General features: G+C 34.4%; 1 protein-coding gene across 4 annotated transcripts in view; it reads right to left on the minus strand.

The window, feature by feature from the left end:
* The window catches only part of PCB (Pyruvate carboxylase), a 183,359-nt gene that overhangs the window by 55,804 nt on the left and 99,732 nt on the right, over positions 1 to 27,823 (minus strand). For all 4 annotated transcript variants that reach the window (XM_068383658.1, XM_068383655.1, XM_068383657.1 and 1 more), the window contains exons 2-7: positions 25,866 to 26,054; positions 23,361 to 23,545; positions 22,811 to 22,976; positions 4,268 to 4,413; positions 2,043 to 2,267; positions 1,422 to 1,585 (exon numbers count right to left, since the gene is read on the minus strand). In XM_068383658.1, the coding sequence (XP_068239759.1) occupies positions 1,422 to 1,585; positions 2,043 to 2,267; positions 4,268 to 4,413; positions 22,811 to 22,976; positions 23,361 to 23,545; positions 25,866 to 26,025 (1,046 nt within the window). In that variant the 5' untranslated portion in view covers positions 26,026 to 26,054. The remainder of the gene's footprint in view (positions 1 to 1,421; positions 1,586 to 2,042; positions 2,268 to 4,267; positions 4,414 to 22,810; positions 22,977 to 23,360; positions 23,546 to 25,865; positions 26,055 to 27,823) is intronic.

Genomic DNA, 27,823 nt, shown 5'->3' on the forward strand with positions numbered 1-27,823 from the left:
GAACTCTTTACATTCATGCCCAACCCTCTTATTTTTTACTACTCCCTTAACTGCCCCCAACACTTTGCAACCTTCATTCACTCGCTGACGTACATCTGCTTCCACTCCACCATTTACTGCAACAACAGACCCCAAGTACTTAAACTGATCCACCTCCTCAAGTAACTCTCCATTCAACATGACATTCAACCTTGCACCACCTTCCCTTCTCGTACATCTCATAACCTTACTCTTACCCACATTAACTCTCAACTTCCTTTTCTCACACACACTTCCAAATTCTGTCACTAATCGTCCAAGCTTCTCTTCTGTGTCTGCAACCAGTACAGTATCATCCGCAAACAAAAACTGATTTACCTCCCATTCATGGTCATTCTCGTCTACCAGTTTTAATCCTTGTCCAAGCACTCGAGCATTCACCTCTCTCACCACTCCATCAACATACAAGTTAAACAACCACGGCGACATCACACATCCCTGTCTCAACCCCACTCTCACCGGAAACCAATCACTCACTTCATTTCCTATCCTAACACATGCTTTACTACCTTTGTAGAAACTTTTCACTGCTTGCAACAACCTTCCACCAACTCCATATAACCTCATCACATTCCACATTGCTTCCCTATCAACTCTATCATACGCTTTCTCCAGATCCATAAACGCAACATACACCTCCTTACCTTTTGCTATATATTTCTCGCTTATCTGCCTAACTGTAAAAATCTGATTCATACAAACCCTACCTCTTCTAAAACCACCCTGTATTTCTAAGATTGCATTCTCTGTTTTATCCTTGATCCTATTAATCATTACTCTACCATACACTTTTCCAACTACGCTATTTAATCATTGTAAAAATTATTCTATGAATAGTTATTAAGCTCTAAACCACATAAAAGATAATTTCTACCATCACCTCTTATTATTTCCAAATATACATTAAAATATGATTTTTGAGGTAACCATTATTATGATAAATTTGTATGTTTACAGCACATACTAGCTAAAAATCTTCAATCAGAAAAGTATCTAAAGTTTGACAATGTTTACACCCCTAGATGGGATAAGACTGTTTCAAGTTTCCATGTTCATAATGTAGTGTGTGTGTGTGTGTGTGTGTGGGCATGAATTTTTTTTTAATATTGATTAATGTATCGAGCGCAGCAAATAATCCTCTCCCTATATGTTATGAACTGTAATGAGTAAGAGAAGTCATTACACATCATTAGGTCAAAAAATAAAATAGTAATGTAATTGGTTAGTGTTCAGTTAATTAAATATCAGGTAAATATTATTAACATTTCCTGTACGGGTTGGTTAAAATAATATTAACACTACAGAAAATTTACAGTAATAATAAACATCAACTACATACCATTTTTATGAGTCTAAATAATTCAAATCATAAATATGCTTACCCCGTGATTTCTTCCGTAACTGTGTGTTCGACTTGCAGGCGAGCATTGACTTCGATGAAATAGTAGTTACCAGTATTGTCTAATAAGAACTCTACTGTTCCAGCATTCTCATAGCCTACACTTTTGCAAAGTTTTACTGCATCAGCTGCCATCGCTGCTCTAAGCTGCAATGAACTTGGTGTTTAATTACTTGAATCTTGTGGACTATCTAAGGGGTGTAATAAGCTAAATTGGGAAAATATGATATAGGCTGTGCATGCATATTCTAAAATTTCGCGTTTATTGCATGTTTTGCTGCATTCCTTATAGCAATACTGTAATATCTCAGTATTGATTGGATATTCTTATAAAACCTTTGATGTTATTGTAAGTGATAATTTTTATTTGAAAATTTTGAAAACACCTTGTTGTATTTAAGAGTATAAAATTTTAAAACTGGAAACTTCATTAGAAAGGCTCAGAAAGTTATAGTGATTAGTTTTAATATTCTTATAATTTTTCAAAATACATTATCTGATCTATGTATATTATTTTCTAAGTAACCAAAATTATCTACTGTATGTAACAGGAGTAACCTATATTCACCCCAAGAAGATTTTCACAGTAAATAAAGTAACTAACCTTTGCATTTAGACTAGGAGCAGGAGCTACCTCCACTAGTTTTTGATGCCTTCTCTGAACTGAACAATCACGTTCAAATAAATGAACAACATTGCCAGCTTTGTCCCCCAAAACTTGAAGCTCGATATGTCGTGGGTTTTCAATGAACTTTTCAATAAACATGGCTCCATTTCCAAAAGCAGCTAGTGCCTCTGATGATGCTCTGTTGAAATTTTCTTTAACTTCCTGTTGAATAAAAGAATTTGCAATTAATAAATATTATACAGGATAACTTCTGTGCCATATTATATATACTGCATAATATCTATCTATATATACCGTAAATATATATAGTTGGCCATCGATAATCGTGGATTTTATATTTGCGGATTCAGTCATTTGCAATACTGGAAACCGTATAATCTATGAAATAAAAAATAGAAAATTTCACATATTTGCAGTTTCATAATGAGTAGTCTCGCTTGGCCGACGTTTTCAAATTTACCCCATAAAGCAGAACATCCCAACTTTATAGCTAATACATGTAAACTATTCAGTGATAAACCCTTTGTATAGTAATTCTAATGCAGTAAAAAAATAATTGAAAGTTCATACAAACACTATATATATGTAATACCTTATATCTATCTATATCTATATACCAAGGCACTTCCCCCAATTTTGGGGGCTAACCAACATCAAACAAATAGAAAGAAAAGGGTTGGGGGGGGTGGCCTTTCCTCTCTACGCTCTTCCTAGCCTGACGAGGGACTCAACTGGGTTCGGTTGGTACTGCTAGGGTGCCACAGCCCATACTTTATATGTAATGTATAAAGGTGATGAAAAATATAAATACACCTACATGAAATTAACTTTTCTTTCCCGTATTTGATGCTTGCGTGTATGATGCACCTTTTCCTTCTTTTCAGTTTTAGGCAACATCAGCTTTTTCCATTTAAACGACAATAAAATTCAATTCTACATAAGAATCCTAGTGTTTCTGGAGAAATGTTTTTATTTAGTTCTTACTTATTACCAAAACTTAGCAATAGTTGAGCCTTACAATCATATAAAATGTTACTTGATTTTTATTACTGCAAAAGCTAAATATTAGCGAACATGTTTTTTTTATGCATTTAATGAAGTAGAGATTTTTTCTATATTTCTAATAACTATAAAAACACTGCAGAATGACATTTGTGACACATTGTCTAGTTACTTTTTAAGGAGTCTAACAAGGTTTGGTGTCAATTTCTATTTTACCCAAGATTGCAGGTACTTAATTCAGCTCTTACATTACAGATTGAAAAATAGTCAGCTCTGTAACAAATTCACAATTATAAGCATTACCTTAATATGAATTGGGAGTAAATACACAAAAGTACAAACTTTAATAGTCTCCAGTGGAGCAACGGGTGTAAGTGCCGTTTCTTACTGAGAAAACACATTTAAAGTTTTCAAATATCCTGTAAGTGAGAAAAAAAAAGTACATTTCTTTAATGGCATATTTGAATGACTTGCATATATGAAGTACAGATACATAGGCTAAAGCCTGTAAAAAATGTTGTACTGCTAGCTTTATTTTGACTGCGATGGCGCTTACGCCCTTGCTATGCTGAATACCTAAATTATCCATGTACAGGAACTTTTGAAAAGGGTGCTGTAATCCTCTAACCATCTATTAAAGAAATAGAGGCCCCTGTACCACACAGCTCCATTTGCTAAACTTACAAATCTTATGAAAAAGATATTTCGTATATAATTTGTATAAACCCTTGGATCTTAGAGTAACCCAAGCCCTAAGGACATAGTTTAAACAAACCCAAGTCTACATAACATGGAGAAGCTCAGTTGCAGTTATTTTTTTCAACACTGTACTCATTTGTAATACTGTACAATTATTAAGAGCCACATCCTGACCACAGGGGGCATAGCTTGAACTTGCATACAGACCCTTTGAAAGTTTCCTTACTTGTGGTGCAGCAGTTCTAAAGAGTATGTTTACATGGCCTACCATATATCAACCATTTCTAAAATTTCTCTGATTTGGAAGAGGTCTGTTCTACATTTTCAATTAATCTGAACCCCCTAATATCAAATTTGGTTGAAAATCATCTTATGTTTTCTAGGTTAAGTCTTATGCCAGATAGGGAGAAATGCAAACATACAGTTAGAAAGATCACATGAAAGCTAGAAACTATACAAGGAAATAATATTGAATAACAACTACAGTGCAGACTACTTACTGATAACTCTCTAACAACTCTCATACCACGTCCTCCACCTCCATATGCTGCTTTCAGCATAACTGGTAATCCGTACTTCACACAAAAGTCATGTGCATCTTGAGCATTTGTTACAGGATGGTCAGTCCCAGGTACAACTTGAACACCTGAAATATTTAAAAGAGCAAGGATTGTTTTAATAAGTGAAGTAAACATCGTTATTGGTTTAGGAAATTTCAAAACAGGTTGTTTTTTGGGGGTAAAAGTTGAAAAAATTATATGTCAAAAGGAACCTGTACATGATGCTTTTCAGTATGGTGTACATTTTTATAAGTCAATGGTGAATGAATTTAGAACTAAATTTTGATTTTATGCCAGCCAGTCATCATCCAAGTGCTAACCAGGTCATTATACTACCAAACTAAAGGAACTTTACAGATCAAACTACTGCATGCCATCTACATTAACTTATACTTGTAACTCTAAGATCAACACAGGCCTGTTCTTTAGTTTCATGTGCAGAATACCACTCATGGCTTTTTTTTTTTTTATCACCCGATTCTTTAGACAGTTATAGTTCTAAAAAGAATCATTGCGATTATAATTTACCATAACCCCCACCAAAATTTACTAGAGTACAGCTTAACTGTAGCTACACAGTAAACCATTCTGTTTTTCAATTGCTCTTCAGCCACCAACTTCCCTGGCTTCTGAATTCTCCTTAAACAGTTTCTCTAAATTTTTCCTAATAATTTCTAAAAAAGTTTACTTTGTCCAATTCTCACGCTTCTTAAAGAAGAAATCATTAATATTGGACATGTTGAACTATCTTGTAATAAAAATAACATAACAGAAATCGAACTAATATCAATGGTCCCATATAATTAGGTTATCTGAAAAGTCCTACAGTTCAGACATCACCATGTATGGCCTTCATTATACTTATATATGCATATGAAGTCTTGAGCATACTAACATCAACTACCTGTGGTAGGATACTTTACTTCCATTTTGGACCAATCGTGGAATTCTTGAGAGCATTGAGATTTAGTTTCAAGTCTGTCATTTTTGTTTGCGGTGACAAAATGATAATTTTTTTTCTTATCCTATACATCATTTGTAAAACTAAGAATTTGATGTGAAAATCCCATTTACCATTCTCTACTTCGACCCAGATTTAACTTTACTGATGGAAAAAACTTCTAGATAGGCATTCTAGCATCCTTAAATCCACTAGATATTTTTTCCTCAATACTGTCATGATACATTGTCATACAAGGGTACTTCCCTTTTATATGTATACTTGAACAATTAAATTTATTATTAGCCTTTTTACTTATGCTCTTGAAAGGATCACGTGAAGTTTCTAATTAGATCATCTGAAGGTATGAAATTAATCTTTATCACCCTAAATATTTTAATGACATTTGGTTGCCTGAAATCCTTCTTTTACTCAAGGAAGATTGGAAAACGCAAGGTTAGTGGAAAGCTTGTTGCACCAGGAAAATAACCAACTGATGCAACAATAAGTGTCTCCAGTTCACTACTGGTTAAACCTAAAGGACTACAAGTAGGTACTCGATACCAAGTGATAATTCAGTTAAAAAATTATTTTGCAGTTTCAGCTACTCTTAGTATTTTAATTGGCTACAGCTAAATTTCAGTAAAAAAGAAGTTAGGTTCTTTCTTATCTGCTATACTGCTGCATTTTTAAGGGAATTATTGAAAATGGAGAGCAAATCTTAATATGATGCAGAAACATTAATTCTTCGGCAATAATGTTAACTTCTGAAAGTTAAGACTTCCTACAACTCTTGTGTTCCAACGCATTTGTATCTGCTTTTTATGTACACAGGTTTCTTTCTAAGTTCTCATTTATAAACCAACATAATTCATAGTTCTTATTTACTCTCTAATCTTATGCAGTCTCTAATAATATTCTCCAAATATAAGACCTGTTGGGTTCTTATATCCTAAAAGGTTACAATACTGTACATCTAAACTGCCTTCTGACCTCTATCACTTCTGACCTCTATCACTTTCTGTACTTTCAATGGAATTTAGAACTGGTTCAGCTCTTGTAACAGACATTAACACTATCCCTTAGCTTTGGAAACTACTATTGCTAAAACATTCAACATTTTACTTGCCCATCACTGATATCTGATCATCTTTGCATGAGTAACACTATCCCTTAGCTTTGGAAACTACTATTGCTAAAACATTCAACATTTTACTTGCCCATCACTGATATTTGATAATCTTTGCATGAGTAACACTATCCCTTAGCTTTGGAAACTACTATTGCTAAAACATTCAACATTTTATTTGCCCATCACTGATATCTGATCATCTTTGCATGAGTAACACTATCCCTTAGCTTTGGAAACTACTATTGCTAAAACATTCAACATTTTACTTGCCCATCACTGATATTTGATAATCTTTGCATGAGTAACACTATCCCTTAGCTTTGGAAACTACTATTGCTAAAACATTCAACATTTTACTTGCCCATCACTGATATCTGATCATCTTTGCATGAGTAACACTATCCCTTAGCTTTGGAAACTACTATTGCTAAAACATTCAACATTTTACTTGCCCATCACTGATATTTGATAATCTTTGCATGAGTAACACTATCCCTTAGCTTTGGAAACTACTATTGCTAAAACATTCAACATTTTATTTGCCCATCACTGATATCTGATCATCTTTGCATGAGTAACACTATCCCTTAGCTTTGGAAACTACTATTGCTAAAACATTCAACATTTTACTTGCCCATCACTGATATTTGATCATCTTTGCATGAGTAACACTATCCCTTAGCTTTGGAAACTACTATTGCTAAAACATTCAACATTTTATTTGCCCATCACTGACATCTGTTCATCTTTGCATTTGTAACACTAGCCCTTAGCTTTGGAAACTACTATTGCTAAAACATTCACCATTTTACTTGCCCATAACTGATATTTGTTCATCTTTGCATTTGTAACACTAGCCCTTAGCTTTGGAAACTACTATTGCTAAAACATTCAACATTTTACTTGCCCATCACTGATATTTGTTCATCTTTGCATTTGTAACACTAGCCCTTAGCTTTGGAAACTACTATTGCTAAAACATTCAACATTTTACTTGCCCATCACTGATATTTGATCATCTTTGCATGAGTAACACTATCCCTTAGCTTTGGAAACTACTATTGCTAAAACATTCAACATTTTACTTGCCCATCACTGATATTTGTTCATCTTTGCATTTGTAACACTAGCCCTTAGCTTTGGAAACTACTATTGCTAAAACATTCAACATTTTACTTGCCCATCACTGATATCTGATCATCTTTGCATGAGTAACACTATCCCTTAGCTTTGGAAACTACTATTGCTAAAACATTCAACATTTTACTTGCCCATCACTGATATCTGATCATCTTTGCATGAGTAACACTAGCCCTTAGCTTTGGAAACTACTATTGCTAAAACATTCAACATTTTACTTGCCCATCACTGATATTTGATCATCTTTGCATGAGTATCACTATCCCTTAGCTTTGGAAACTACTATTGCTAAAACATTCAACATTTTATTTGCCCATCACTGATATTTGTTCATCTTTGCATGAGTAACACTATCCCTTAGCTTTGGAAACTACTATTGCTAAAACATTCAACATTTTACTTGCCCATCACTGATATTTGTTCATCTTTGCATTTGTAACACTAGCCCTTAGCTTTGGAAACTACTATTGCTAAAACATTCAACATTTTACTTGCCCATCACTGATATTTGTTCATCTTTGCATTTGTAACACTAGCCCTTAGCTTTGGAAACTACTATTGCTAAAACATTCAACATTTTACTTGCCCATCACTGATATTTGATCATCTTTGCATGAGTAACACTATCCCTTAGCTTTGGAAACTACTATTGCTAAAACATTCAACATTTTATTTGCCCATCACTGATATTTGTTCATCTTTGCATTTGTAACACTAGCCCTTAGCTTTGGAAACTACTATTGCTAAAACATTCAACATTTTACTTGCCCATCACTGATATTTGATCATCTTTGCATGAGTAACACTATCCCTTAGCTTTGGAAACTACTATTGCTAAAACATTCAACATTTTATTTGCCCATCACTGATATTTGATCATCTTTGCATGAGTAACACTATCCCTTAGCTTTGGAAACTACTATTGCTAAAACATTCAACATTTTACTTGCCCATCACTGATATTTGTTCATCTTTGCATTTGTAACACTAGCCCTTAGCTTTGGAAACTACTATTGCTAAAACATTCAACATTTTACTTGCCCATCACTGATATTTGTTCATCTTTGCATTTGTAACACTAGCCCTTAGCTTTGGAAACTACTATTGCTAAAACATTCAACATTTTACTTGCCCATCACTGATATTTGATCATCTTTGCATGAGTAACACTATCCCTTAGCTTTGGAAACTACTATTGCTAAAACATTCAACATTTTACTTGCCCATCACTGATATTTGATCATCTTTGCATGAGTAACACTATCCCTTAGCTTTGGAAACTACTATTGCTAAAACATTCAACATTTTACTTGCCCATCACTGATATTTGTTCATCTTTGCATTTGTAACACTAGCCCTTAGCTTTGGAAACTACTATTGCTAAAACATTCAACATTTTACTTGCCCATCACTGATATTTGTTCATCTTTGCATTTGTAACACTAGCCCTTAGCTTTGGAAACTACTATTGCTAAAACATTCAACATTTTACTTGCCCATCACTGATATTTGATCATCTTTGCATGAGTAACACTATCCCTTAGCTTTGGAAACTACTATTGCTAAAACATTCAACATTTTATTTGCCCATCACTGATATTTGTTCATCTTTGCATTTGTAACACTAGCCCTTAGCTTTGGAAACTACTATTGCTAAAACATTCAACATTTTACTTGCCCATCACTGATATTTGATCATCTTTGCATGAGTAACACTATCCCTTAGCTTTGGAAACTACTATTGCTAAAACATTCAACATTTTACTTGCCCATCACTGATATTTGTTCATCTTTGCATTTGTAACACTAGCCCTTAGCTTTGGAAACTACTATTGCTAAAATATTCAACATTTTACTTGCCCATCACTGATATTTGATCATCTTTGCATTTGTAACACTAGCCCTTAGCTTTGGAAACTACTATTGCTAAAACATTCAACATTTTATTTGCCCATCACTGATATTTGTTCATCTTTGCATGAGTAACACTATCCCTTAGCTTTGGAAACTACTATTGCTAAAACATTCAACATTTTACTTGCCCATCACTGATATTTGTTCATCTTTGCATGAGTAACACTAGCCCTTAGCTTTGGAAACTACTATTGCTAAAACATTCAACATTTTACTTTCCCATCACTGATATTTGATCATCTTTGCATGAGTAACACTAGCCCCTAGCTTTGGAAACTACTATTGCTAAAACATTCAACATTTTACTTGCCCATCACTAATATTTGATCATCTTTGCATGAGTAACACTAGCCCTTAGCTTTGGAAACTACTATTGCTAAAACATTCAACATTTTACTTGCCCATCACTGACATCTGATCATCTTTGCATGAGTAACACTAGCCCTTAGCTTTGGAAACTACCATTGCTAAAACATTCAACATTTTACTTTCCCATCACTGATATTTGTTCATCTTTGCATTTGTAACACTAGCCCTTAGCTTTGGAAACTACCATTGCTAAAACATTCAACATTTTACTTGCCCATCACTGATATTTGTTCATCTTTGCATTTGTAACACTAGCCCTTAGCTTTGGAAACTACTATTGCTAAAACATTCAACATTTTACTTGCCCATCACTGATATTTGTTCATCTTTGCATTTGTAACACTAGCCCTTAGCTTTGGAAACTACTATTGCTAAAACATTCAACATTTTACTTGCCCATCACTGATATTTGTTCATCTTTGCATTTGTAACACTAGCCCTTAGCTTTGGAAACTACTATTGCTAAAACATTCAACATTTTACTTGCCCATCACTGATATTTGATCATCTTTGCATGAGTAACACTATCCCTTAGCTTTGGAAACTACTATTGCTAAAACATTCAACATTTTACTTGCCCATCACTGATATTTGATCATCTTTGCATGAGTAACACTATCCCTTAGCTTTGGAAACTACTATTGCTAAAACATTCAACATTTTACTTGCCCATCACTGATATCTGATCATCTTTGCATGAGTAACACAATCCCTTAGCTTTGGAAACTACTATTGCTAAAACATTCAACATTTTACTTGCCCATCACTGATATTTGTTCATCTTTGCATTTGTAACACTAGCCCTTAGCTTTGGAAACTACTATTGCTAAAACATTCAACATTTTACTTGCCCATCACTGATATCTGATCATCTTTGCATGAGTAACACTATCCCTTAGCTTTGGAAACTACTATTGCTAAAACATTCAACATTTTACTTGCCCATCACTGATATCTGATCATCTTTGCATGAGTAACACTAGCCCTTAGCTTTGGAAACTACTATTGCTAAAACATTCAACATTTTACTTGCCCATCACTGATATTTGTTCATCTTTGCATTTGTAACACTAGCCCTTAGCTTTGGAAACTACTATTGCTGAAACATTCAACATTTTACTTGCCCATCACTGACATCTGATCATCTTTGCATGAGTAACACTATCCCTTAGCTTTGGAAACTACTACTGTATTGCTGAAACATTCAACATTTTACTTTCCCATCACTGATATTTGTTCATCTTTGCATTTGTAACACTAGCCCTTAGCTTTGGAAACTACTCTTGCTAAAACATTCAACATTTTACTTGCCCATCACTGATATTTGTTCATCTTTGCATTTGTAACACCAGCCCTTAGCTTTGGAAACTACTATTGCTAAAACATTCAACATTTTACTTGCCCATCACTGATATTTGATCATCTTTGCATGAGTAACACTATCCCTTAGCTTTGGAAACTACTATTGCTAAAACATTCAACATTTTACTTGCCCATCACTGATATCTGATCATCTTTGCATGAGTAACACTAGCCCTTAGCTTTGGAAACTACTATTGCTAAAACATTCAACATTTTACTTGCCCATCACTGATATTTGTTCATCTTTGCATTTGTAACACTAGCCCTTAGCTTTGGAAACTACTATTGCTAAAACATTCAACATTTTACTTGCCCATCACTGATATTTGTTCATCTTTGCATTTGTAACACTAGCCCTTAGCTTTGGAAACTACTATTGCTAAAACATTCAACATTTTACTTGCCCATCACTGATATTTGATCATCTTTGCATGAGTAACACTATCCCTTAGCTTTGGAAACTACTATTGCTAAAACATTCAACATTTTACTTGCCCATCACTGATATTTGTTCATCTTTGCATTTGTAACACTAGCCCTTAGCTTTGGAAACTACTATTGCTAAAACATTCAACATTTTACTTGCCCATCACTGATATTTGATCATCTTTGCACGAGTAACACTATCCCTTAGCTTTAGAAACTACTATTGCTAAAACATTCAACATTTTATTTGCCCATCACTGATATTTGTTCATCTTTGCACGAGTAACACTAGCACTTAGCTTTGGAAACTACTATTGCTAAAACATTCAACATTTTACTTGCCCATCACTGATATTTGTTCATCTTTGCATTTGTAACACTAGCCCTTAGCTTTGGAAACTACTATTGCTAAAACATTCAACATTTTACTTGCCCATCACTGACATCTGATCATCTTTGCATTTGTAACACTAGCCCTTAGCTTTGGAAACTACTATTGCGAAAACATTCAACATTTTACTTGCCCATCACAGATATTTGATCATCTTTGCATGGGTAACACTATCCCTTAGCTTTGGAAACTACTATTGCTAAAACATTCAACATTTTACTTGCCCATCACTGATATTTGATCATCTTTGCATGAGTAACACTATCCCTTAGCTTTGGAAACTACTATTTCTAAAACATTCAACATTTTACTTGCCCATCACTGACATCTGATCATCTTTGCATGAGTAACACTATCCCTTAGCTTTGGAAACTACTACTGTATTGCTAAAACATTCAACATTTTACTTGCCCATCACTGATATCTGATCATCTTTGCATGAGTAACACTATCCCTTAGCTTTGGAAACTACTATTGCTAAAACATTCAACATTTTATTTGCCCATCACTGATATCTGATCATCTTTGCATGAGTAACACTACCCCTTAGCTTTGGAAACTACTATTGCTAAAACATTCAACATTTTACTTGCCCATCACTGATATTTGTTCATCTTTGCATTTGTAACACTAGCCCTTAGCTTTGGATACTACTATTGCTAAAACATTCAACATTTTACTTGCCCATCACTTATATTTGTTCATCTTTGCATTTGTAACACTAGCCCTTAGCTTTGGAAACTACTATTGCTAAAACATTCAACATTTTACTTGCCCATCACTGATATCTGATCATCTTTGCATGAGTAACACTATCCCTTAGCTTTGGAAACTACTATTGCTAAAACATTCAACATTTTACTTGCCCATCACTGATATCTGATCATCTTTGCATGAGTAACACTATCCCTTAGCTTTGGAAACTACTATTGCTAAAACATTCAATATTTTACTTGCCCATCACTGATATCTGATCATCTTTGCATGAGTAACACTATCCCGTAGCTTTGGAAACTACTATTGCTAAAACATTCAACATTTTATTTGCCCATCACTGACATCTGTTCATCTTTGCATTTGTAACACTAGCCCTTAGCTTTGGAAACTACTATTGCTAAAACATTCAACATTTTACTTGCCCATCACTGATATTTGTTCATCTTTGCATTTGTAACACTAGCCCTTAGCTTTGGAAACTACTATTGCTAAAACATTCAACATTTTACTTGCCCATCACTGATATTTGTTCATCTTTGCATTTGTAACACTAGCCCTTAGCTTTGGAAACTACTATTGCTAAAACATTCAACAACTTACTTGCCCATCACTGATATTTGATCATCTTTGCATGAGTAACACTATCCCTTAGCTTTGGAAACTACTATTACTAAAACATTCAACATTTTATCTGCCCATCACTGATATTTGTTCATCTTTGCATTTGTAACACTAGCCCTTAGCTTTGGAAACTACTATTGCTAAAACATTCAACATTTTACTTGCCCATCACTGATATTTGATCATCTTTGCATGAGTAACACTATCCCTTAGCTTTGGAAACTACCATTGCTAAAACATTCAACATTTTATTTGCCCATCACTGATATTTGTTCATCTTTGCATGAGTAACACTATCCCTTAGCTTTGGAAACTACTATTGCTAAAACATTCAACATTTTACTTGCCCATCACTGATATTTGTTCATCTTTGCATTTGTAACACTAGCCCTTAGCTTTGGAAACTACTATTGCTAAAACATTCAACATTTTACTTGCCCATCACTGATATTTGATCATCTTTGCATGAGTAACACTATCCCTTAGCTTTGGAAACTACTATTGCTAAAACATTCAACATTTTATTTGCCCATCACTGATATTTGTTCATCTTTGCATTTGTAACACTAGCCCTTAGCTTTGGAAACTACTATTGCTAAAACATTCAACATTTTACTTGCCCATCACTGATATTTGATCATCTTTGCATGAGTAACACTAGCCCTTAGCTTTGGAAACTACTATTGCTAAAACATTCAACATTTTATTTGCCCATCACTGATATTTGTTCATCTTTGCATGAGTAACACTATCCCTTAGCTTTGGAAACTACTATTGCTGAAACATTCAACATTTTACTTGCCCATCACTGATATTTGTTCATCTTTGCATTTGTAACACTAGCCCTTAGCTTTGGAAACTACTATTGCTAAAACATTCAACATTTTACTTGCCCATCACTGATATTTGTTCATCTTTGCATTTGTAACACTAGCCCTTAGCTTTGGAAACTACTATTGCTAAAACATTCAACATTTTACTTGCCCATCACTGATATTTGATCATCTTTGCATGAGTAACACTATCCCTTAGCTTTGGAAACTACTATTGCTAAAACATTCAACATTTTACTCCCCCATCACTGATATTTGATCATCTTTGCATGAGTAACACTAACCCTTAGCTTTGGAAACTACTATTGCTAAAACATTCAACATTTTACTTGCCCATCACTGACATCTGATCATCTTTGCATGAGTAACACTAGCCCTTAGCTTTGGAAACTACTATTGCTAAAACATTCAACATTTTACTTGCCCATCACTGATATTTGTTCATCTTTGCATTTGTAACACTAGCCCTTAGCTTTGGAAACTACTATTGCTAAAACATTCAACATTTTACTTGCCCATCACTGATATTTGATCATCTTTGCATGAGTAACACTATCCCTTAGCTTTGGAAACTACTATTGCTAAAACATTCAACATTTTATTTGCCCATCACTGATATTTGTTCATCTTTGCATTTGTAACACTAGCCCTTAGCTTTGGAAACTACTATTGCTAAAACATTCAACATTTTACTTGCCCATCACTGATATTTGATCATCTTTGCATGAGTAACACTATCCCTTAGCTTTGGAAACTACTATTGCTAAAACATTCAACATTTTACTTGCCCATCACTGATATTTGTTCATCTTTGCATTTGTAACACTAGCCCTTAGCTTTGGAAACTACTATTGCTAAAATATTCAACATTTTACTTGCCCATCACTGATATTTGATCATCTTTGCATTTGTAACACTAGCCCTTAGCTTTGGAAACTACTATTGCTAAAACATTCAACATTTTATTTGCCCATCACTGATATTTGTTCATCTTTGCATGAGTAACACTATCCCTTAGCTTTGGAAACTACTATTGCTAAAACATTCAACATTTTACTTGCCCATCACTGATATTTGTTCATCTTTGCATTTGTAACACTAGCCCTTAGCTTTGGAAACTACTATTGCTAAAACATTCAACATTTTACTTGCCCATCACTGATATTTGTTCATCTTTGCATGAGTAACACTAGCCCTTAGCTTTGGAAACTACTATTGCTAAAACATTCAACATTTTACTTTCCCATCACTGATATTTGATCATCTTTGCATGAGTAACACTAGCCCCTAGCTTTGGAAACTACTATTGCTAAAACATTCAACATTTTACTTGCCCATCACTGATATTTGATCATCTTTGCATGAGTAACACTAGCCCTTAGCTTTGGAAACTACTATTGCTAAAACATTCAACATTTTACTTGCCCATCACTGACATCTGATCATCTTTGCATGAGTAACGCTATCCCTTAGCTTTGGAAACTACTATTGCTAAAACATTCAACATTTTATTTGCCCATCACTGATATTTGTTCATCTTTGCATGAGTAACACTATCCCTTAGCTTTGGAAACTACTATTGCTAAAACATTCAACATTTTACTTGCCCATCACTGATATTTGTTCATCTTTGCATTTGTAACACTAGCCCTTAGCTTTGGAAACTACTATTGCTAAAACATTCAACATTTTACTTGCCCATCACTGATATTTGTTCATCTTTGCATTTGTAACACTAGCCCTTAGCTTTGGAAACTACTATTGCTAAAACATTCAACATTTTACTTGCCCATCACTGATATTTGATCATCTTTGCATGAGTAACACTATCCCTTAGCTTTGGAAACTACTATTGCTAAAACATTCAACATTTTATTTGCCCATCACTGATATTTGTTCATCTTTGCATTTGTAACACTAGCCCTTAGCTTTGGAAACTACTATTGCTAAAACATTCAACATTTTACTTGCCCATCACTGATATTTGATCATCTTTGCATGAGTAACACTATCCCTTAGCTTTGGAAACTACTATTGCTAAAACATTCAACATTTTATTTGCCCATCACTGATATTTGTTCATCTTTGCATGAGTAACACTATCCCTTAGCTTTGGAAACTACTATTGCTAAAACATTCAACATTTTACTTGCCCATCACTGATATTTGTTCATCTTTGCATTTGTAACACTAGCCCTTAGCTTTGGAAACTACTATTGCTAAAACATTCAACATTTTACTTGCCCATCACTGATATTTGTTCATCTTTGCATTTGTAACACTAGCCCTTAGCTTTGGAAACTACTATTGCTAAAACATTCAACATTTTACTTGCCCATCACTGATATTTGATCATCTTTGCATGAGTAACACTATCCCTTAGCTTTGGAAACTACTATTGCTAAACATTCAACATTTTACTTGCCCATCACTGATATTTGATCATCTTTGCATGAGTAACACTATCCCTTAGCTTTGGAAACTACTATTGCTAAAACATTCAACATTTTACTTGCCCATCACTGACATCTGATCATCTTTGCATGAGTAACACTATCCCTTAGCTTTGGAAACTACTATTGCTAAAACATTCAACATTTTACTTGCCCATCACTGATATTTGTTCATCTTTGCATTTGTAACACTAGCCCTTAGCTTTGGAAACTACTATTGCTAAAACATTCAACATTTTACTTGCCCATCACTGATATTTGTTCATCTTTGCATGAGTAACACTAGCCCTTAGCTTTGGAAACTACTATTGCTAAAACATTCAACATTTTACTTGCCCATCACTGATATTTGATCATCTTTGCATGAGTAACACTATCCCTTAGCTTTGGAAACTACTATTGCTAAAACTTTCAACATTTTATTTGCCCATCACTGATATTTGTTCATCTTTGCATTTGTAACACTAGCCCTTAGCTTTGGAAACTACTATTGCTAAAACATTTAACATTTTACTTGCCCATCACTGATATTTGATCATCTTTGCATGAGTAACACTATCCCTTAGCTTTGGAAACTACTATTGCTAAAACATTCAACATTTTACTTGCCCATCACTGATATTTGTTCATCTTTGCATTTGTAACACTAGCCCTTAGCTTTGGAAACTACTATTGCTAAAATATTCAACATTTTACTTGCCCATCACTGATATTTGATCATCTTTGCATTTGTAACACTACCCCTTAGCTTTGGAAACTACTATTGCTAAAACATTCAACATTTTATTTGCCCATCACTGATATTTGTTCATCTTTGCATGAGTAACACTATCCCTTAGCTTTGGAAACTACTATTGCTAAAACATTCAACATTTTACTTGCCCATCACTGATATTTGTTCATCTTTGCATTTGTAACACTAGCCCTTAGCTTTGGAAACTACTATTGCTAAAACATTCAACATTTTACTTGCCCATCACTGATATTTGTTCATCTTTGCATGAGTAACACTAGCCCTTAGCTTTGGAAACTACTATTGCTAAAACATTCAACATTTTACTTTCCCATCACTGATATTTGATCATCTTTGCATGAGTAACACTAGCCCCTAGCTTTGGAAACTACTATTGCTAAAACATTCAACATTTTACTTGCCCATCACTGATATTTGATCATCTTTGCATGAGTAACACTAGCCCTTAGCTTTGGAAACTACTATTGCTAAAACATTCAACATTTTACTTGCCCATCACTGACATCTGATCATCTTTGCATGAGTAACACTAGCCCTTAGCTTTGGAAACTACCATTGCTAAAACATTCAACATTTTACTTTCCCATCACTGATATTTTTTCATCTTTGCATTTGTAACACTAGCCCTTAGCTTTGGAAACTACTATTGCTAAAACATTCAACATTTTACTTGCCCATCACTGATATTTGTTCATCTTTGCATTTGTAACACTAGCCCTTAGCTTTGGAAACTACTATTGCTAAAACATTTAACATTTTACTTGCCCATCACTGATATTTGTTCATCTTTGCATTTGTAACACTAGCCCTTAGCTTTGGAAACTACTATTGCTAAAACATTCAACATTTTACTTGCCCATCACTGATATTTGTTCATCTTTGCATTTGTAACATTAGCCCTTAGCTTTGGAAACTACTATTGCTAAAACATTCAACATTTTACTTGCCCATCACTGATATTTGATCATCTTTGCATGAGTAACACTATCCCTTAGCTTTGGAAACTACTATTGCTAAAACATTCAACATTTTACTTGCCCATCACTGATATCTGATCATCTTTGCATGAGTAACACTATCCCTTAGCTTTGGAAACTACTATTGCTAAAACATTCAACATTTTACTTGCCCATCACTGATATCTGATCATCTTTGCATGAGTAACAATAGCCCTTAGCTTTGGAAACTACTATTGCTAAAACATTCAACATTTTACTTGCCCATCACTGATATTTGTTCATCTTTGCATTTGTAACACTAGCCCTTAGCTTTGGAAACTACTATTGCTAAAACATTCAACATTTTACTTGCCCATCACTGATATTTGTTCATCTTTTGCATTTGTAACACTAGCCCTTAGCTTTGGAAACTACTATTGCTGAAACATTCAACATTTTACTTGCCCATCACTGACATCTGATCATCTTTGCATGAGTAACACTTTCCCTTAGCTTTGGAAACTACTACTGTATTGCTGAAACATTCAACATTTTACTTGCCCATCACTGATATTTGTTCATCTTTGCATTTGTAACACTAGCCCTTAGCTTTGGAAACTACTCTTGCTAAAACATTCAACATTTTACTTGCCCATCACTGATATTTGTTCATCTTTGCATTTGTAACACTAGCCCTTAGCTTTGGAAACTACTATTGCTAAAACATTCAACATTTTACTTGCCCATCACTGATATTTGATCATCTTTGCATGAGTAACACTATCCCTTAGCTTTGGAAACTACTATTGCTAAAACATTCAACATTTTACTTGCCCATCACTGATATCTGATCATCTTTGCATGAGTAACACTATCCCTTAGCTTTGGAAACTACTATTGCTAAAACATTCAACATTCAACATTTTATTTGCCCATCACTGATATCTGATCATCTTTGCATGAGTAACACTAGCCCTTAGCTTTGGAAACTACTATTGCTAAAACATTCAACATTTTACTTGCCCATCACTGATATTTGTTCATCTTTGCATTTGTAACACTAGCCCTTAGCTTTGGAAACTACTATTGCTAAAACATTCAACATTTTACTTGCCCATCACTGATATTTGTTCATCTTTGCATTTGTAACACTAGCCCCTAGCTTTGGAAACTACTATTGCTAAAACATTCAACATTTTACTTGCCCATCACTGATATTTGATCATCTTTGCATGAGTAACACTATCCCTTAGCTTTGGAAACTACTATTGCTAAAACATTCAACATTTTACTTGCCCATCACTGATATTTGTTCATCTTTGCATTTGTAACACTAGCCCTTAGCTTTGGAAACTACTATTGCTAAAACATTCAACATTTTACTTGCCCATCACTGATATTTGATCATCTTTGCATGAGTAACACTATCCCTTAGCTTTGGAAACTACTATTGCTAAAACATTCAACATTTTATTTGCCCATCACTGATATTTGTTCATCTTTGCACGAGTAACACTAGCCCTTAGCTTTGGAAACTACTATTGCTAAAACATTCAACATTTTACTTGCCCATCACTGATATTTGTTCATCTTTGCATTTGTAACACTAGCCCTTAGCTTTGGAAACTACTATTGCTAAAACATTCAACATTTTACTTGCCCATCACTGATATTTGTTCATCTTTGCATTTGTAACACTAGCCCTTAGCTTTGGAAACTACTATTGCTAAAACATTCAACATTTTACTTGCCCATCACAGATATTTGATCATCTTTGCATGAGTAACACTATCCCTTAGCTTTGGAAACTACTATTGCTAAAACATTCAACATTTTACTTGCCCATCACTGATATTTGATCATCTTTGCATGAGTAACACTATCCCTTAGCTTTGGAAACTACTATTTCTAAAACATTCAACATTTTACTTGCCCATCACTGACATCTGATCATCTTTGCATGAGTAACACTATCCCTTAGCTTTGGAAACTACTACTGTATTGCTAAAACATTCAACATTTTACTTGCCCATCACTGATATTTGTTCATCTTTGCATTTGTAACACTAGCCCTTAGCTTTGGAAACTACTATTGCTAAAACATTCAACATTTTACTTGCCCATCACTGATATTTGTTCATCTTTGCATTTGTAACACTAGCCCTTAGCTTTGGAAACTACTATTGCTAAAACATTCAACATTTTACTTGCCCATCACTGATATTTGATCATCTTTGCATGAGTAACACTATCCCTTAGCTTTGGAAACTACTATTGCTAAAACATTCAACATTTTACTTGCCCATCACTGATATCTGATCATCTTTGCATGAGTAACACTATCCCTTAGCTTTGGAAACTACTATTGCTAAAACATTCAACATTTTACTTGCCCATCACTGATATTTGTTCATCTTTGCATTTGTAACACTAGCCCTTAGCTTTGGAAACTACTATTGCTAAAACATTCAACATTTTACTTGCCCATCACTGATATCTGATCATCTTTGCATGAGTAACACTATCCCTTAGCTTTGGAAACTACTATTGCTAAAACATTCAACATTTTACTTGCCCATCACTGATATCTGATCATCTTTGCATGAGTAACACTATCCCTTAGCTTTGGAAACTACTATTGCTAAAACATTCAACGTTTTACTTGCCCATCACTGATATCTGATCATCTTTGCATGAGTAACACTATCCCTTAGCTTTGGAAACTACTATTGCTAAAACATTCAACGTTTTATTTGCCCATCACTGATATCTGATCATCTTTGCATGAGTAACACTACCCCTTAGCTTTGGAAACTACTATTGCTAAAACATTCAACATTTTACTTGCCCATCACTGATATTTGTTCATCTTTGCATTTGTAACACTAGCCCTTAGCTTTGGATACTACTATTGGTAAAACATTCAACATTTTACTTGCCCATCACTGATATTTGTTCATCTTTGCATTTGTAACACTAGCCCTTAGCTTTGGAAACTACTATTGCTAAAACATTCAACATTTTACTTGCCCATCACTGATATTTGATCATCTTTGCATGAGTAACACTATCCCTTAGCTTTGGAAACTACTATTGCTAAAACATTCAACATTTTACTTGCCCATCACTGATATCTGATCATCTTTGCATGAGTAACACTATCCCTTAGCTTTGGAAACTACTATTGCTAAAACATTCAATATTTTACTTGCCCATCACTGATATCTGATCATCTTTGCATGAGTAACACTATCCCTTAGCTTTGGAAACTACTATTGCTAAAACATTCAATATTTTACTTACCCATCACCGATATCTGATCATCTTTGCATGAGTAACACTATCCCTTAGCTTTGGAAACTACTATTGCTAAAACATTCAATATTTTACTTGCCCATCACTGACATCTGATCATCTTTGCATGAGTAACACTATCCCTTAGCTTTGGAAACTACTATTGCTAAAACATTCAACATTTTACATGCCCATCACTGATATCTGATCATCTTTGCATGATTTCAAAGATCCCTTTGTTGTTGTTTATCTGAGAAAATGGTGTAACCTTGTCCTCTATACATACTGTTTATACCTTTGCGTCACACCATAAACTTATTTCTAGTTTTTCAAGTAGTTGCTCTTTATACATAGTAGTTGTTTACACCACATGCCCTCTTCCTCAACTCGTGTGGTATCATCAGGACTATCTCAGTTTGACTTGACCAAAAACCTTAGATGATTTGCTTACTTTTTCAATTGTTTTATTCTTTCTGCAACTACAGTAATTAGTCTCCTCACATGTCCCAACATTGAATTATAAGGATACAGGTATTTCAAAAAAAAGGTCTTCAAGAGATCACATAGTTGAAATTGCTAAATGTTTCTAAACTTTTTTTTTTCTACTTTTTGATACAATGTTTTGCTATATTTTCAAAAATTCATGTTTGACTTCTTTACTTCTATTTGGCATATTTCTCTTGCATGTAAAATTTTATTATTTTCCTCATTAACAAGAACGAATAAAAAAGAAACAAGTTATATCGATGGCCCTAGCTATTCCTTCACTTCAATTTTCCGTGCCTACAAAGTGGTTTTCTGTCCCTAAAATTTTTTTTTATTTATTTATTTTTTTTTTTAACTATCCACTGACCTTAAGCAACTTTTGACTTCTAAATCACCCATTAAGATACCGGTTACCACTTTACATTCACTACATGGAAACTGATATATACTGGAGTACCAAGCTAAGAGACTTATTCCCTCTTATGCTCTAGAACTCCATTTCTACTTTGGTTTTCTCTTACTTGTAATCCTAGACCTTTTGTGGGGTAGGTTTACCACTTTTTTTTGGAGCTTTAACACTTTCTTTTCCTCTTTTAATTTTTAGGCTTCATTTAGTCGAGACCACTGAATTGATCAATCCTACTAGCTTCAACATTCATAAGTACTGTAATAGAATATTGATACATTATTATTACCATATTTTACACACTTACCAGCATTAATAGCAGTTTGTCTTGCAGCAACTTTATCTCCCATCTTCTGAACAACCTCTGGTGCTGGTCCAATAAATCTTATGCCATTATCTAAGCAGGCTTGAGCAAAATCTGATCTTTCGGACAGGAAACCATAACCAGGATGAATGGCATCGACTTTATTTTCCTAAAATGGCAAATTTACATAAAATTAAGGAAATGCAATACTAACCCAAAACCTAATATTAAAGTATTTCATTATAATATGTCATCAGTGATAAATACTGAATAATGTTTATCAATACCCGGCAAGGCAAGGACCATCCATACTTGTAATATGAGTAGGACTTCTTGCTTTTAAAATATCAAGAGGTTGGTACTGTACTTTCCTAATAACAGTTTCAATCATTTCCTCACATTCAAAAAAAACTTTCCTTTATTTTTCAGACTATACAGTAGAAAGAATATTAACTTTAGAAACTAGCATTCATTAGTATCAGTCTATACTTTCAAAACTTTAATAAAGTTTACTTCCAGTCAATTTAGCATTACTGTACAGTACAGTACTTACCTTGGCTATGCGAATAATTTCAGGGATACAAAGATAAGCCTCAACTGGAGAAAGTCCTTTACCAATTAGGTAAGATTCATCAGCTTTCTGCCTGTGCATATGCATCTTGTCTTGCTCGCTATAAACTGCAACAGACCTAATGCCAAGTTCTGTGCATGCTCGGAAGACTCGAATCGCAATTTCACCTGTTGTAACAGTCCAAAGTATATTTATCAACAATTGTTTAACAGGTGGAATGAAGTACAGCTGTGACCTTTGAAAGAAATTTGACATACAAGAAAAAATTAGATATGCTGTGAGATCTATTTACAGTACAGTATTCCTTTAAAGTAAAAAAAAAAAAAGAAACTAATGATGATGAACTAAAAGTAGACAGGTTTAGGGATACAGGGTTCACTAGATTGTAAACAAACTTATGGGTAAGGAATATTCTTCACCATGTTTCTATGTAGATCTAACCAACTAAATCCTTATTAATTAATGAAGTACTGTACTTGTGCTTTTAAGTTAACAAGTTTTAAGATTTAAAGTACTGTACTCCTAAATTCCTAAATGCTCATACAGTATCAAATTCATTCTGTATTATAAAATTTTTTATCTTACAAACCCATTATTCATGTACAGTATGGGATTCGTGTTCTGTCCTACCATTTTTTTATATTCATCAGTCTGACATACACAAAGGTATCGATGTGCAATGGTACCCTATGGATCTTTGAGGCAAGTCTTCGCCAACAGCCTCACTGGTTGTGTGCACTGCATGAAAGTTAGCAAGGATTGAGGGGCTTGGATAAGGATAATCTTTTGATGAATGAGTTTGCATGCAGAAATTGGAGTTTTATAATAAAAAGAAATTCACCAAACAACCCCACTAAATATGCAAGTATGATTTACTATTTATGAGGGAAAATTAAATTTAATGAGATTTATGTACGTAGGCCTTGGGGGCTTTATACGGTCACAAACTATATGGGATACAGTAGCTAGTAACTTCTAAAGATGATACATAGTTTGATCAGACAATGGAATTGAAATACAATATAGTTCTAAACTCAGATTTATATTTAGCGCAAGATGTAGAAGCTAATAATCTTGGCAGCCTATGCTTCATGACGGTGATATAAGGGCTGAGAATAAATTGAAATTAAACAAACTATAGTGAATTTTAATCTTTTTCCCTCCTCCATGGCCTGCAACAGCTATTGGTTTCAGCAAATGGAAGTCTAACCCTCAATACTTAATGTCATGGGTAACAATATTAACTCGGTTCATTCCAGGCAAACCAAATGTTTTGGCCACTCTACCGAGCTGAAAATCTCAAATTCCCCTGAATAAATGGTCTTTACATCCCAAAGTATGTCAAGGAGTGTGAAAACCCAATGTAGATATGTTTGCCACATCCATAAATTATATTGATCAATTTCTTTTTCTCTGGCATAGGACCCCCTCCCTTTGGTACTGGATGCCATGCTACAAGAATTGTTGAATATGGATATATATGCCTCTATGCCAATCAATAAGATGACTTTAGTGGTTCCCCAATATGAAAAAAAATTAGGGTGGACAGACTTCTCAAAACAATAACACATTTATCTACAACCAAACCCTCCACATACTTCACCTGACAGCTTGGAGGCACTTTACTACCTCCTTAGAACAAAAGATGTTTAGAGGGCCCTTAGTTTATCCCTTTTAGTTTCAATGAGGTAATTGATTAATATAAATGATCAACAGCATTAAAAACTATTTTGATTGGTGAAGTCTAGAAGTGTGTTTACAGCTATGATAGTTATGAATAGTTTTTTTTTTCATACCATGAAAAATCTTTCAGTAACTGTATTAGCTATTGCCAGAGTTGGTTGTTGACTTCTCTGGAGATTACCACTAACATTGTAGCATACAGACCTTGTAATATACACACTCATCTCTAAGAAGTTTTAGGCTTTAAAAAACAGTGTGAGGTCAACGCCCGAGAAATAGATAATTGAATAATCATAAGAGTAAATTTATATGAACATATAAAAAATTTCACACAGGCATTTTCTAAAACGTGATCCAAATATATTTGTAAAGTTTACTATTTTTTTTATTTTTTTCAATTTATCATTTTATATTGATAGAAATCATCTACACAGGTTTCAAACATCTCAGCAGTGACTGCAGATATATTCTGTTAAGCTCAGGCGACTAATGAAGGATTAATATGCCTGGATTGTACCGTTGCATATGGTTTACTAAATTAACTGAACTTTAGTATCATTACTCAAATACAAGCTTATCAAATTCTACTTCCTTCAATTTTACAGTAGCAATTTGATTTCTCCTATAGCACTTGCTATGGTTGACCATTGCAGAACATACATATTAACCAAATTAACCTGTTAAACTTCCTATGTATAATGATGTACAATATAGTGAATTGATAAACATTATTATGAGCTTTGCTGTTAATAAACATAAAACAAATAAAAGATGTTAATTTCAATAAAGAAAATAATTGCTTACCTCTATTAGCTACAAGGACAGATTTGATAGGACGGTATTCTACACTAGAGGAGGAATGTGCCACTTGCAGTATCCGCAGGGCTTGTGTCAAGGAGTATTTTGGGTGGACGGCATGGTGTGCCGATGCTTTCCCAAGGCGTATCAAATGAGCCCCCAGCATGATGGCTCTTTGAAATAATAATCAGCAACCTGAAAGATGGAATGTTTTGTCAAACTTATCAATAGTACGTAATCTAAAACATATACAGTAGTGAATCTTTTTATCCCATTTTACGGAGTTAAAACCTATCTCATTCACCAAAATATCAATGAAAGTCTTCTACTACTTTCTGCAATTTTAATTATTTATTTTTAGCCCTAAATATAATAAAGAAAATAACAATAAAAATACTATACAGAAATAATGTTCGGTAGCGAGAATGCAACGTATACAGTAGATTTAGTTTGCAGGGAAAAAGAAAATGCGTAGCGGGAACTGCTGGCACAGAATTGCTCATAAAACTTGGGAAGCATGAGGAAAGTAGCCTAGCTGGTCCAGATGATTTCATGTAAAACACGCTATTAGCTGGTAGAGGAGACACTACAAATCAGAGTCCGTTGATCAGTTTCCTGGAGGCTGATTGGCTGTCATACAACATAATAGCTCTAAAGCAAACTCCATTATTCAATATCCCATGCTGTTTAATTTGATTTCACACACACAAACTATATTGCTCTGCATTTTTTATTTATTTATTTTCTTGCCTAAAAGTGTGAATTGCTTCAAAGTCCTATAGCTAAATATTCTGCATCACTTAAGGCTTCTGACAGTGAACCCAGGCGCTGGCCGCAGATGCTTATTAGGGCACTGAAGAAGATGAAACTCCTCGACATGCTTAAGTGAAGGAGAAGCTAAGAGGATGAAGGCCACCATTGCAGCATCAACGAATCTACCGTTCACTAACTACATAAAGAAGGGTGAAAAAGAATACAAGGATAATGGGAAATGTCACTTTTAACAAGACAAACAAGACAGTGAAATGAGTAGTAACTTCCTGCAACAAGGCCATTGTAAGAATGGAGTCAGCATTAGCCTGTTTGATAAGTGACTGTAGGAAGAATAACATTGCACTGGATACCAACACAGTACGCGAGAAGGTCAGGCAGCTCTACGGCACATTTATGGACGGCGGTGATAATTCAGAACCAGGACCCACCAAACTAACTAAATTTGATGCCAACAAGAGTTGGTTGGATAAATTTCAACCAAATTTAAAGCCAGCAAGGGCTGGTTGGATAAATTTCAAAGAAGGTTAAACCTTAGGAGTGTGCCCCAGCATGAAGAAGCTACCTCTGCTGACGAAAAGTGAAGGAGACTTTCCAGACCATCACCGATGAAGGGCGTTATTCGTGTGAACAAGTATCCAATATGGATTAGACTTGCCTCTTTTGGAAAAACATGTCATCGTAGACTTTCACCAAGAAGCAGGAAACTCTTTCTGGTACAATCCAGAAACATCTTTGGTGTAGATGCAACAGTTCCTCCTTTACTTAAACTAGATGGTTCAGTCACCCACTGTCCAAAGGAAAAGGCAACCCTTTTGGTTGATGTGTTTGACAGTAAGCAGAGTAATGAGAAACTTCATCTTCCTCACTCCCGTTTTCCCGAGGCTAAACTAACTAGTTTGGCTTCTCGATCTCATGAAATTAAAGCTCTCTTGATGGACCTTGATACTTATGGGGGTGTAGACCTAAATGTTTTTTCTTTGTTTTTTATAAGGACTGCAGTTTTCTGAGCTCTGTTATTTTGCGTAAGTTACCAAGACAAGGTTCTTTTAGCCCTTTTTGGAGAATGGGTAATGTTACTCCACTATGCAAGTGTATTTGTGGTAGCTCAAGTCAAACCGATTACTGTCCAATTTCCATAACTCCCAAATTATCAAAAGCTTTTGAATGACTTTTGGCAAAAGATCTTAATA

Source organism: Palaemon carinicauda, chromosome 1, assembly GCF_036898095.1.
Source record: "Palaemon carinicauda isolate YSFRI2023 chromosome 1, ASM3689809v2, whole genome shotgun sequence".
Classification (NCBI taxonomy): Eukaryota; Metazoa; Arthropoda; class Malacostraca; order Decapoda; family Palaemonidae; genus Palaemon; species Palaemon carinicauda.